Source organism: Apis cerana, linkage group LG6, assembly GCF_029169275.1.
Source record: "Apis cerana isolate GH-2021 linkage group LG6, AcerK_1.0, whole genome shotgun sequence".
NCBI classification, from domain to species: Eukaryota; Metazoa; Arthropoda; class Insecta; order Hymenoptera; family Apidae; genus Apis; species Apis cerana.
In genome coordinates this window covers 4,881,373-4,896,114 of record NC_083857.1, presented here as the reverse complement: position 1 = coordinate 4,896,114, position 14,742 = coordinate 4,881,373, and the positions used below count along the sequence as shown (strand labels likewise).

The 14,742-nt window shown below is 29.6% G+C and overlaps 2 protein-coding genes across 20 annotated transcripts in view; one reads left to right on the top strand and one right to left on the bottom strand.

The window, feature by feature from the left end:
- LOC107993622 (alpha-glucosidase) overlaps positions 1–14,742 on the top strand; it is a 47,704-nt gene that overhangs the window by 5,241 nt on the left and 27,721 nt on the right. Inside the window, exons 1-2 of one of the 6 annotated variants that reach the window (XM_062076086.1) lie at positions 13,453–13,997; positions 14,221–14,555. The exons of 2 other annotated variants lie outside the window; for them this stretch is intronic. The gene's annotated coding sequence lies outside the window, so the exon portion shown is untranslated. Of the gene's footprint in view, positions 1–2,543; positions 2,683–13,452; positions 14,556–14,742 lie in introns of those variants that run through there. 3 more of the 6 variants (XM_017050139.3, XM_062076083.1, XM_062076085.1) reach the window with 3 other exon arrangements.
- LOC107993618 (dual specificity calcium/calmodulin-dependent 3',5'-cyclic nucleotide phosphodiesterase 1) overlaps positions 807–14,742 on the bottom strand; it is a 183,319-nt gene continuing 169,383 nt past the window's right edge. For 8 of the 14 annotated variants that reach the window (XM_062076073.1, XM_062076079.1, XM_062076074.1 and 5 more), the window contains 8 exons: positions 14,474–14,527; positions 11,641–11,890; positions 11,037–11,294; positions 9,944–10,113; positions 9,068–9,313; positions 8,228–8,454; positions 8,052–8,144; positions 807–7,455 (listed from right to left, as the gene is read on the bottom strand). In XM_062076073.1, the coding sequence (XP_061932057.1) occupies positions 7,361–7,455; positions 8,052–8,144; positions 8,228–8,454; positions 9,068–9,313; positions 9,944–10,113; positions 11,037–11,294; positions 11,641–11,890; positions 14,474–14,527 (1,393 nt within the window). In that variant the 3' untranslated portion in view covers positions 807–7,360. The remainder of the gene's footprint in view (positions 7,456–8,051; positions 8,145–8,227; positions 8,455–9,067; positions 9,314–9,943; positions 10,114–11,036; positions 11,295–11,640; positions 11,891–14,473; positions 14,528–14,742) is intronic. The other 6 variants (XM_062076076.1, XM_062076081.1, XM_062076078.1 and 3 more) reach the window with 1 other exon arrangement.

Genomic DNA, 14,742 nt, shown 5'->3' with positions numbered 1-14,742 from the left:
GAATTAATATTCCATATTTCGTCTGTGATCACATATTGAAAGCAAGTAAATAAACAAAGAAAGCAAATAGTTAGACAAGGATGGATATAGCTTACAAATTATTGAATCAGCGCCATCTCTAGAGTGCCGCAGATGAAACTACATAGACAAGGAGAACAAGCAGTATAAAAAGGATAGAGACAGAATAAGAATCGATCTTTAGCGCCATCTCTAGAGTAGTGTAGATGAAAATATATAGACAAGGAAAAAAACACTAGAAAAAGGATAGAAATAAAGTAAGAATTGATCTTCAGCGCCATCTCTTAAATGCCAAAAATAAAGAAGAATAAAAATTTAGTATCAACATCAGAATTACACAAATATATTTTTTAAAATATTTAAGAGAGCAATATTTAATTTATAAATTATTTAATCTTTGAAGAAATATTTTTGGTAAAAAATGGCTCTAGTGATTAATTCTCATACTATCATAGTCTTTTTTCTGTATAGTTTTAATCTATAAAAATAGCGAAAATTTTATAATTTTTAAGCTATTTCTATCTTTTTCTTATTATTATTTGCTATATATTTGCTATTCTATAGAGTTTATACTTTGTTTATACTTGCTTGTACAAAAATTTTACAGATAACTTCGATATTTGATTAATCTTTTTTAATCTTAGTATTGATTAAAAATTTAACAAACTTCATTTCATCTAATTTTTATATATCGTTATATATATATTTTTTATAGATGATACATTATATATTTGATATATAAGATTATTTTATGGAAGGGATATCTTATTAAATAACATACAACAATAAGTAATCGAGTATTTTTTATTTCTCGGTAAATTTATGCAGAATACAATACTAATTATACACGAGGTGTATTTATATTTTATATTTTGTATTTATATTAATATATATTTTCCCTTATCATTTTTCTTTGTTTCTCTTATACGTCATAATTATTTAATTACATCACATCAAACGGATACGGTGCTGAGTGGTTGTTCTTTTTATCGATTATGTACACATCTCTTGTGGTTAATTGTGCCGATTAAACCGAACGTAGAACGAAGGAACGACGAACGAAAAAATTGTGGATAAAAGAAAAAACGTACAATGTTTGTTCGATTCCCATCGTTTCCCATAATGATAATGTATTCAATCGATGAATATTATCGTACCATCGATGATCGTATTATACTTTCATACGAAAATCAACAGAAATCGAACATTTGTACGCTTCGTGGCTCGAGAAGTGCTCTTTTATGCGCACATCCATATGTACGTACGTATATGAGTATGTGTTCACGTGTGTATGTCTATCTTTGAATTAGCTTATCTTACGAATTATGATTATTGGTCGAATATTGTTCGAAGCCTCTCTGTCGTGAAATATCGATTCTTCTCTCGCGACCTTCTATGCACGAGCCACGGTCTTTTCCATTATACAATATATAATATTTAATATTTCTTTTTTATTATTTATACTTCTTTTCATTTTTTTATTCATTAGGTACACCTAGAGCGAAGCGTTACAATAGGTTATACTTATCAAGAGCGCATTACGTAATTCTTACTCCGTCTATTTAATTGGTAAAGCGGTCTTGATACGTATCTTTTTATTTGTTCTACTAGGAAAGGCCAGTAATTGTTCGAAAAGAGTTCTAGACGATTAAAGTGAGAATGAATGACGCGAGCGAAGACGCGTGAAATAATGACAATGAGGAATCGTTTGAATTAGGAATTCGAGAAATTGGATGCAGAAATGTGCACAATGTTAATAGCTCAAGGATGAAATGGAATGATTCTCTACACGTAACTATAATTTAATGACTATCTGAATGTATGTAGGTGTTTTCATCTGGAAATAAAATGGATCATGTGAAATAAAAGTTAATCTGAAATTGATAAATTCGAATTAGGAGAAATATAAATTATGAAGTAGAGTAAAGGAATAGTAATAGAAGAAAGTGATGAATTAAGTGAAATTATTTAAAAAAAAATTAAATTAAAAAAAATTCAATCAAAATATGATTGAAAGTAAAAATATCTATGTAATCGTTAATAAATAATATAAATACTATAATCTTCATTAAGTTCAATTTAAATTTAATTAAAAGTTTGTTATTAATATTCAAAGTATATAATTAATGACTCTTTTCATTGTTTAAAGGAAACAAAAATTAAAATCTTCGATATAATTTCTGCATCCAATATTCTTAATACCTCAAATTATGCATCTAATTTTTCACATTTTAATTCGATCATATTTTTTCCTAATATTAACATAAATATCGAAAATCGAAAGCGTCTAGTTCAAGACGCGTATTCTAGATGACATCTTCGCTCGCGCGTTTCCTATTGAAGTATTCTTTTGGTACGAGTTTGATTCCAAATGTGTTTGTCTTTTTTTTTTTATCATTTTTCTTTTTCTTTAAATTCTATCACGCGTTTTGGCCCCTCGTCCGCTGCAGGAAGGAAAACAAATTCGTGCTTGGCACGTAATGCAAAAATGGCAAGTGCGTGGTCGCGTTGACGTCACGACGAATACGAGCGTGCAACACATCGAAATCGCGCGAGCGTGCTTGGCTTTCGAAACGATCAGCAACGAATTCGAACTTTGTGCACAGTCTTACTTGAGAAATCGCCCTAACGAAAACGCGCGAATGCTCATCTGATTGCGAACAGGCAAGTAATCTCGCCCACAATTTTCTTTCTTTCTTTTTTTTTTCTTTTTTTTCGTATGTACAGTTAACTTACTCGCACTTAAACAACGTACGGGTCGTGTTTTTGGAACGTTAGAATAGATTACGATACTTTGATCTTTTGTTTGTTTTAATAAGAAATAGATTTAATCGTATGGATGAGATTTTGATTTTTTTTTTGATTTATTTCAAAAAAAGACTTCGATTAAAAATTAAATCGAAGTTTTAAAGGATATTTATTTATATTATAATTTATATATAAACAATAACTATTATAATATGTCGTTTTATTTGAGTATATATATATATATATATATATATATATATATATATATATATATATAGTTTTCAATTCAAAATAAAATAATTATTTATTTTATTTGAAATTATTTTGTATTTGACTAAAAATTGAAACAATTTATCAAACAGAAATTTTAATTATAATGTATATAAATTTTGATTAATGTAGTATTTGCATCACATAGAAATGTTTTTTTGTAATATAATATTTCTCAATATTGAATCTATATTCTATACGAGGATAATTTTATCAATAAAAAAAAATAAATTTGAAATTGATTTAAATAAAAAATTAAAATAATTTAATCGATCATAATCGATCTTATATCATTGCTAAAATAAATATAATTGAATCATAATTGAATGATAATCCTTAATTAAAATTCTTTTTTCGTTTTGTTTTTAGTTTAAATAAAATATAACAAAGCCTAATTTAAATATAATTTCTCATCCATATCGAGGAGCATATCGAATAATGTGTAATTAAAACACGACACGTACGCGAAGGAGAGAAATAAAATAAATACAGGACGGATATGTTTAACCTTCGAGCTAGAGATTTTATCCTATATATCCTTTATATTTCTTACAAATAGATAGCGTTTCGAGCACGCCAAATTTACGACACTTTACACTTTTATCCTTCTCGACAAACGTAACGAGTCTCGATTTTCCGTAAAATTAACATTCGATTTTGGACTCATTGTTCAATCGATCGGATAAAACGATTCCTCGATATGTTCGATCGAACGTTCAAATTATATCTATACGTTCGCTATTTTCATTTTCTCGCGATGTTTCTTTGCCTGAATTGCACAGGCACGCATCTATTCTGTCCCCATACTATTTTTATACGTAAATATATATACATGTACACAAACGTAGCACACACGTTAAGTAAACGCTAATGATATTTCTTTTACATTACATTTACATACATTAAAGCTGCACCTTGTGTATACGAATACACATCTAAAATATGTACAACGACGTTATATCCCTGTGGATCTAATTCAGACAGCTAGGGTCCGATTCTTCTCGATTCGATACTCGTCTGCTTTTTTGTTCGTTGATTCGATTTTTACTTCCTTTCTTCGAACTCGTTCTTCTATTACTACAATATTTTAAATAGCTTTTATATTGATTCATCAGATAGAACATTTCTTAATCATGTTTAATTTTGATAACGTTCTCTTAAAAATTATCGGTTATGAAAAGAAATTATGATATAATTTTATAGCTGTAATGATATTAATATAATTTTCCGAAATTCTGTTAGGATTCATTTTCTTTCAAATAAATCTTTCATGAATAATCTACTTGTCTGTAATTAAATGAAACCAAAAGAGACCAAAGCGAAGATTATAAGATATAAAGAAGCTTCTTAAAGCATTTATTATAAATTATGAAACGAGATTCGTTTAATAAAATCTCAAAATTTAATTTACAATAGAGCGTCGTTGAGAGTTGTATTTAAAAATGAAGAAAGATATAATAAAAAATTATTAAATATGTCACTATTTAAAACAAATAATTTTAATAAAAGTAAATATTAATTTTCTCAAAAGCATCTGAATTTTAAACAATTTCAAGAATAAAAAAATCTCCACTGTTGTCCATCTCTTATTCTTAAACGTAATAATTGAATGGCATCTATTTAATTTTTTCTTGAATTTGTCGGGAAATGTAACTTAAACAGCTACAAAAAGAAATGTTTTTTCAAAAATCGAATCAAAAAAGCAGCGATCCATTTTTAATTTGAAACGAAATTCGAAATAATTTTGTAAGGAATCTCAAATTTTCCTTTATATGGGAATACTTTGAAGCGAATCTCACGAGTCGAACCAGAGAAATCGGATTTTGTCGGAAAAGAAGCAACTTTTTTCGTGCCACTCGGTCGAAGTTTCGAGAAAGCAAGTGTAAGTTTCGCGGGAACCCGAATTGCGCGAGGGCATTTAAAAATGATATAGCGCGAAGACTTTCAATTTCACGATGTTTCAACGAGAAGAACATTACGCTCTTTTCGTGGAAGCCTCGCCTCGAATTCGACACTTGTGCGACGGCCAGCTGCATCTATCGATTCTACGTGCTAATGATTCGATCAATTTTCTTGATAAAGCTTTGAGAAAAATGTTTTGATCAAATATTAGGGTGAAAATATTACATATTTTAAGATTTTATTTCATCAAATGGTGATACGTGTGCTATATTAATTAACTATAGAAAAGGCTTTCAAGCGATGTATTAATATTTTATTTATATTTTTATTTGATAATTATTTTGTAAATAATTAAAATAATTTTTCGAATACCCTAATATTGTGAGCAAAACATTAGCGATTATAAACTTGTTGTAAGTATAACTTTAAAATAAGTCAGAATCTATGATTATTCTTTTAAAAAGATATAATAGAAATTATATATAAAAGATATATAAGAAATTAAAAATTTCCGTTAAAAAAATGAGAATGATAATTTTATTTACTGTAAACATAGAGTTATTTATAAGTAACAGATTGAATTAAATCTTTCTTAAAAAAATATAATAAATTATAAATTTCGAGAATTTCTATAAGAAAATGAGAATGATGAGTAATTGTTATTTCGCGTGGCTCGTTATACGATCGAATTCAATTTTTATTTTACTTATTTTTTTTCTTTCTCTCTTCTCTCAAAGATGAAAGTCTTCGTTCCTATGAAAAAACGTATGCTCGTAGTTACACACTAATTGTAAGAAAAAACAGGTACGGACAAAGACAGCGTTTCCAATTGTAATGGAATTGCTATGGAAATCCTTTCGACATGTTAGCGTCCTTTCATATTCGCTAGCACTTAATCGCGTATGGACAATTGTGCACTAAGTACGTTTACGATTTCATTTTTCTTTTATAATATATAATGTGTGCTCGATTCTCGCCACCTATCGCGGCTAGTAACTTTAGGCTACGTTTATGATGGAAACTCGACCAACTATTTCTAGATTTTAGATAGTTTAGATAGTAATATTTAAATTAAGAAGCTGAGAAAGTAACGCCTTGACGATTATCCCTTTTTTTTTGATATATTGTTTTTATTTTTATTTTTGTATTAATTTTTTTTATTTTATATCGTTCATAATTATCAAAATATGGTTTTATTAAACCAATATATTTAATATATTCGTATTTATTTGATTTGATTTGTAATGGTTCTGTATTTTTATTTTAGTAATAAATAATTAAAATTTGATTTATTTGAATATATAAGGATAAAAGTAATAAAAAAATGATAAAAATAAAGTAGTAAAAAATATTATTGTAATTTATTTAGTTCAAATCTTGTGGAATTTTATCTCTTTTTTTATATAGTTATGAAATGTGAAAAGGAAATGAATCTGCAAGAGAAAAAGAAGATAAGACTTCAGTATCTTAATAGTATCTTATTATGTTGATATAAAACATTTCATGTACGTTATGTTTTATCTTCAATCAAAATATATCTGAGTTATGCTCGATGGGACAATCAAAATCGAGTATCGATTATTAAAAATTGATATGACTCGGTTATCACACAAGTCGCAATCGTTATATATTACGCAAATTATATCAAGAAAATAACGAATCATGTCATTTTATATATTATGTATAATTCAACTATGTGACCCATATTAGTCAAATGAATTTTTCATCAATTGAAAGTTAAACATTAATCTTTATCTTCATTGAACAGAAACGAAGAATAGATAATCCCATCTTATGAGAAGACTTTTTCATTCAGAACCATTACAAAAAAAAATCGATATTTCTTTTGTCATATTTTTCTAAGATTTCATTTATTAGAATCGTATTCCTAGAATATTAAATTTTAAATCAAATAATAAAAATTATAATAAGTCATATGATTTATCATTAATATCAAGGCGTTAATTCAAAGCTTAATGAAAAATCTGCGATTGCTCGATAATAGAGTAGAATAAGAAAAATTTTGAAGCATATTTACAAATCACGAATATTTCTCAAGATGTGAGAATAGAACGTGTCGGCCAGAGGCTACGTTAAGTCGCGAGAAAAAATCAAGACGATGTTTCCAAGAATTGGAAAAGAGATCGACATAGAAAAAGGACATCAATAATTTGGTCGAGTGATAAAAAAAAGTGAAATATAGTGATAAATAAACGGTATAAATAATCGTGGGATTATTTTTCCTAATTGTACGTTCGAATTTTCGCGCGTTTACCCGATCGTCAGTAGAGGTCGCTATTTTACCCGGCTCGCGATTCATTTACTCGTGTCACTGGATATCATCCGATGTATAAGATCACGAGCTTCTTCGTAGCCTAAAATTACATATGTTTTTGAAAAATATAATGGCTCGCCGAATTTTTCATTCCTCGGATGCTGGCTGTGCCGTATCACCATCCTCACGGTTATCACTGCTCGCCTTTTGTTCTTGTTCCTTCTGCGCCCTTGCTTCAGCGTCTGTCGATTAACGAAATTGGAATTATACCGCTCGTGTTTCATTTAAGAGGTTCAAAAGAAAAATAATATATACAAGAAGTAAATGTAATGATAAAATAAATTTTTAGATATCATCTTTTTGAATAAATAATATCTAATATAATAATGTCTAACATAATAATGATAAATTAATATTCATATCTTATTTTTGTCAAATAATATTATTAGAAACAAGAAAATTTTGAATTTAAAATTACTATAGAACTATAGAAAAATATTTCAAATTGTTACTATTATCGTTATACATTATTACTATTATTCGTTCAAAAGTTTTATTTCATAATTTTTTTTTTTACAAACGTAAAATGAAAAATGAAAAGACGTTTTTCATTATATATATAAATCATTCCAAATATTCCACGAAGAGATTTCATGTTCAGAGAAAGCAAGTTCACAAAATATTTGACAAAAACTATTGTATAACAATTATTAATCCCAATTCAAATTCATAAACGAAGATCAAACTTGATCATCTTTCAAATATCATCTTTCAAATATTTCTTTCCAATACCACAATATCGAATTCACGCATCGAACAAGAATTTTATTCCAAATACCTCGAACGGCTTGCTCCTTCCAGATGCTCTTGTTCTCCGCAAGACATGGAATCCATGGTTTCCCAATCTTAAACCTTCTGCTTTCGCCCGATCCTATGGATTGTTCGTCATTTGAATAAGATCGCAAGGTGTAGCACGTGAAACGCATTAAAGTGTGACACGAATTTCTCGCTCACCGTTATTCGATTCGTCCACGCTCTCCTTTACGTTCAACGGTGTGAGAACTGTCTCCAACATATCGCTGCACACTTGCATGCTGGGCTCAACGATAAACTCGATGAATCCTATTTGCGATTCAGCCACCAAGGTATTGTTACGATCGCACAGCGGGGAAAATGGCAATCCGAGTGCCTTTTCCTTATCCCCTTGGCGGAAAAATTCTTCCAACAATTGCATTGTCCATCTGAATAGAAAGGAACAACAACATTACGCTTTCTATCGGTCAGGTTTAAATTTTTTTATGAAATCATGCTTAATAATTACACGACAAGAAAGCGTGGAAGAGATGGAATTTTATAAAAATGAAATTATTAATAGAATTGTTTAAAGAGATTCTGATAAGGAAGGAATTACAGTCAGATGGATGTTTGGACGAATGAAAAGAACGAAGTTGAATTCAATAGAGCGTTGCACGTTTAATAAAATAAGAATGATTTTTATTTGATTGCAAGATAAGAAATGATTTTTAAAGATGAATTGAATTGAATTGAATTGAAGCTACAAAAAAAAGGAATAAGAGAGAATATTTTTCGTTTTGAAAATAAAATATTTAAGAAATAATAAAAGGAAATAGAATAAAAGAAAATAGAAGATATTTTTACGTAAAACAATCAAAATCAAATTTTCCAATATCTTGCATCTCTAATTTTAACCGGAATGGATATATTAATATGATGATATTAATATTTTCAATAGAGCTAAAGAATTTATTTCGATAAAGATGAAATATCATCTGAATAATGGAATTTTTAATGCAACAGTTGTTTAATTCTTTAGAAATGGAACAAAAATTCTACCTATGATGAAGGTCCCATCTTTTGGCCGGATGCGAGATGTCGCAACAATGAAGAACCAGACTGACAGCCTTGCTTTTGTCTACGCTAGGCTCTGCTAAGCTAAGAATATTTTTCATGTTCTTCAATTGTTGGAAATGAAAGCTCATATCGGTCGCGAGCACCATATCGATCACCAGTGAACGAAATTCACGGAATTCCTCCCTCGATAGATTTTGCAATATATTGCACTCGTCCTCTCTCATAATTCTGAAAAACAGAATCTTGATTTCTTAGATTGTAGGTTTTAGATTGACTCTTCATCAGAATACGTATATGTATTCTTTTATTTTCTTTGAATTAATCGAATTAAATTTTTATTATTAATAGAAAGTTCTTCTAACATTATATATGTAATAATAAAATAATAATACTCTACTCCATTATAATAAAAAATAAAAATTAGTTAAAGTAATATATTATTATATTCTATATTCAATTGAAAAAAATTAAATTTCCGGATTCGTTAAAAACTTTTTATCGTACATTTTTGAATTTCTTTTGATTCTTAAAATCCTTTAATTTTTATATCAATCACTATTTAACATGAAATATATTTAGTACGTTTTAAATACGTAATCAATGATAAACCGTATAACATTACACGAAACGTCAAACGTCACGTAAATCAATCAAAACAAAGTATCCAATGGAATTTAAACCGCAAATGGTTAACGTTTCGCGCATCATGTTGCCCATCAATTATCATTTCAATAGCAAGATTTACGAGTGACCAGAAACGCCGTTCCTGGGAATAACGGTTCGCAAATTGAAACGAAAATGGCGGGCAATCGTGAAGAGGAGGAATACACACGCGTGACGACATTATTCCCTACGTACCGGAAACTCGCGGAGATGTGGTGATTTTCGAGAACGGCCCGATCGTTGTAAAGTAGGGCTGTATCGCTGCCGGACATTACGTGGAAATTGTTTGTGGTCCCAGTGTGCTCGTAGTCGTGAATAATCGCCGCAACCAGCGTGGCGAAAATCTCCAGGTCGGTCAGCCAATTCTGCAAACAAGCAAACGTTTGCGCGTGTATATAATTCCCTGTAAATGAACAATTTCCAACGGAAGGGAATCGAGCGAACCGAAATTCATTCCTGACTTGTGACACGTGGGATTTGTTCGTTTTAAACGCAAATACTCGATTGATTGGCACAAGAGTTCCAGGTTACTTTTAAACTGTTCGATAGTTTGGTTCCAATTTCGTGGTGGGAAAACTATTTGATGAAGTTGTTCGCGTCGAGCATGAATTGATAAGGTTTTTAGGCTCGGACTATATAAGTGATTCTCATTGAAGTGGATACGATTAATATTTGAAGTAGATGGAAGTTTGATAAATAATCATTTTTAATGAAGTTAAAATTAATGAAGAATTTGAGAGATGATTAAAAATTTAAGGAACGATTCTTCAAACCAAAGCAAAACGAAATTCAAGAAAAATTGCGTTCTCGATTTTGTTTCTTATAATTGAATTAAAATTTTATAAAAATGTCGAGATACTAATCTTTCTACATGAATATAAAATAATTCGGAGAACGAAGAGTACAATTATTCTCAAATTCAACGATGTAAATATCATAGAAAAGAAGATAGCATAGAAAAAAATATTGAATTTATTGCTTAAAACTCGATTAAATAATTCTATTGAAATTAGAAAAACTTTAAATTGTTATAAGTTTGAAGATAATAATTTGCATCTCACTAATTTATTTCAAATTCCAGACAAATGATAAATATGAAACACATATTTTCAAGAAAAAATATAGATCAGTAGATCGCAAATTCATTCATAATTTTCGCACTTCTTTAAACACTATGGAAATATTAAGTCTTTATATTTCGATAATGAATTCAGAATTCGGAATGAAGGAAGAAGAGATGTTATACTATAAAACTAAAGAATTTTTTTTATCCAATTATCTTACTTACCATAAGTCCTGTTTGACATAAAATATAATGCATAGTCTGTGCAACATCAGCTGCGTGAAGATTGTTGTGATACGGATTTCTATGCCTGCAGTATCCCTCCTCGACTCTTCCCAAAAAGCACTCCAATACTGTGGCGGGAACTTTGAATTTGTGGATCATTCCATACCGATTCAATAGATCATAACCAAGATATTTCACAGGTGCTCCCATTGCGGCTTCATTCAGTGAAAATACGTCAAAGGACCAATCGTCTAAAGTCTTCGTTAAAAACAAAATTCAATTCACAATTAAAAATTCAAATCGAATAATTTTTTGATATACATGAAAATCCATCACAAGAATCAATTTGAAACAGCAACTGTTATAAGATTTACAATCTAAGAGTTAATATCTCTTAAACTAAACCTTCAACACGCTTCTTCATTGGATATAAAATTTAATTTCATTCAAAATCTCACTCAAAAATTTCGATGTACAAGTCATTTATAAGTGAAATTTTTAATCTACAAGTATAGATTCAAATTTGATCGCTTTTCGCAAATATTCGCTCTCCATCAATCATTTTAGCGCTTGAATCTGACGCGATAGATATCGAACGATATACCTTAAGTACTTTAACCACTTCCTGAGGAAACTGCATGAGCGCAGTGTTGGTGACCCGCCTGTAAATCCGATCGACAAAGATCCCCGCCCTAATAGCGTGCGCGACAGAGCGGAACTTTGGCTTCTCGTCTGCCTTCCGCCTCGTAGTCGCGAGTTGTCTGGTAAAGGTCGAAGCCAGCCACTCGCGGACTTCCGGTGGCACCGCGTCCGGTTGTACTTCCGACAGTTCATCATCCTCGTCCGCCAGCCGCCTAAGGAAAATTGTTCTGATTAAATGATACGCGGCGAGATCAGAAACGATCGCGAAACAAGTTGGAATCACGGTGGACAACTCCTACCTTCGCTACGATTTCTTTTTTTTTTTTTTCTTTTTTTCTTTAACGAGAGAACAGAGAGTAGAGATTTACGCTCGAGCTTCCGCTAATAATCGTTTCTGCTAGTAATTCCTCCCACTCTTTTTTTTTTTTTTTCGTTATATTTAACTCGTTGTCGTGTTCGAATAGGTTTGATAAAAAATAAAAAATAAGTAATGCATGGCTGGATCGTATAACGGATACGAATATTTACGAGCTTTGTTCAGGGGTGAAGAAGAAATTAATGGTAGTCGTAGTTTATGCTTATCTCTACCTCGAATTGTGATTGGGTGGTTTATTCGTGACAGGGTGCGTGTGAAGCTGTGGATATAATTTCTCTTTTCCTTTTCTGCTCTATTTTTTTTTCTTTTCGTTTTTATCTACTTTCTAGTTCACTTAATAATTTGACAATGTGTTAGATGAAAAATGGGGATATGGCGTGTTTCTTTGTTCCCAATGTTTTGGTTTACGAATCATTGGCTTTTGAAAATCAATTCCACTTTTGGAATTTTTTTTTTTTTGCTTTATTATCGTTTCTTTTTTTTTTTTCTAACGAAACACGCGAATAACATACTGCGAAAATATTACTTTATGATTCTATTGCACGTGTTCGATATTAATTAAAAAAGAATGGAAACATACTATTGAATTTTCAATAGACATTCATTGAATATTGTTTTGTTAACTGTTCAACCGTAACAAATTTAATTTCAATTCAATTTATTGTGTTCCAAAAGTGAACTAAAACTATTTATCCATAACGATAAAGTTATTCTTAATAACAAAATTGTGTACGGATATTTATGTATAATAGAGAAAATATACAGCAAAAGAAAAATGACAGTATGCGAAAGCTATTCAAGCACACACTGTTTCAAAGTGATGAAAAAGAATTATAGTAAATAAAAAAAATATTCTATGATATATCAATTTTACTGAAATGGTGATGTATAAATTAAAGATCATATTAACTTTTTTACATTTTTTTAAAAATTTTTCATTTGTTGAAATGAGTATGGAATTGGAATATAAAAATTTGATAAAAAAAATTGTTAATAAAATTTATCGTATTATGTCAATAGTTGATGTATTTGTTAATCGACCGAATCTAACTTTTAAATTTGCATTCGTTTTACACGAAACATAAAAAGTTTTCTTCGACGCCAAGAACAGCAAAGGAATAATAGCGAAGGAAACCAATAATTAGAAAGTTTGTACAAGTTTTCATAAGTTATCGGTGCTATATACATTAGCAAAAGATATATTATATTTTAATATCTTTAATATTCTTAAGAGGAAGCTTGGTAAATTTAATAAAAACTGTGATGGAATCTCCTCTAAAGAAAATAAAATTTTGAATGAGAACGTGACAAAATCAAAAGTGTTTCGAACATTGACAAATAACACGCTACTGATTTGATTAAGAATAATTTCTCATTCTACATTTCATTTTTTAGAATGCTGATTCCCATTGCTTTACATCCAATCGATCAAAGCCTTATATATTGGATAAATATTGGTATTGTCATATCAATGAATAAAACTACGATTAATATCCTCTTCTCATATCCATTAAAAATATTAGACAAGTGTTGATATCGATTGAGTGAGTGCTGGGATATATAAAATTTGGAATACGTTTAAAATTTTAATTAATTACGATATTGATACATGGAATCGTTGGTACAATTAAATATTGATTTATCAATATTGATTAAAATATTTATTGCACAGAAAATAAATTATATTTGCTTTCGATCATGTGTTAAAATTATTACTTCATTCATGGATACGATCAATTGAAACAAACGTGCATAACAAAATTTCACACGAATAAATGGAATTTGATAAAAAGAAAAAAAATTGTGATTTATTATGATATTAAAGCGTTTAATAACCGTATCTACAGTAAATTAAATAATATTTTCGTGGTCGGTTGTCAATAACGTGATAAATGAGGATCCATGCAGTGTGGATAGTATTGGTGTTTAAATTCATTGGAAAGGCAGGTGAAAGTGTGACATTTATTTTGTAACATCTGATCTTTATACTCGTTCGTGTATTTAATTCTTGGATAATATACTACATTACTTATAATATTCCCTTTGAAAAGTTTATTTCTGTAAATTTAAAATTTAAAAATAATTGATAAAAGTAATTCAAAAGAATTAAATATATGAATACTTCAAATATATTACATGACTTGTTTTAATTATTAATATTTACAGATCACTTGTGATTAAAAATGTTACAAAATCAATGACGCCAATTGATCTTTAATCAGTTTCGAATCATCGATTCAAGAAATGGCGTCGTTCTCTCAAACATGTCCTTACCACGAGTCCAAGAACGCGAGGCAATCTCAAACGGCTACCAATGAAACATAATGAAAAATAATGTAACGTGTAATATAAAGCAATGCGTATCATGATCGTGAACGATATTTTAAGCGATTTCTGTTATTCAAACATTTGAACGAACCTACGTCTTATACCCTGACGGCAAACAGCGGTCGACTCCACACGCTCGGCATCTCTATAATTCGAAACATCAAGAAAAAAAGGTGTGTGTAACACATTAACGATAGATTACATTCATCAGGCCGTATCTAAGGCACGAAACGTCCGCCTGCGTGCGATTGCATCGATATATAATTCGAGGCATAAATAAAGAAAGAGGAAGAAAGAAAGTAATTAAGAGAAGAAAAAAGAAGGAAAATAGAGTAACGGAAATAGAAACGAGAGTAAAAA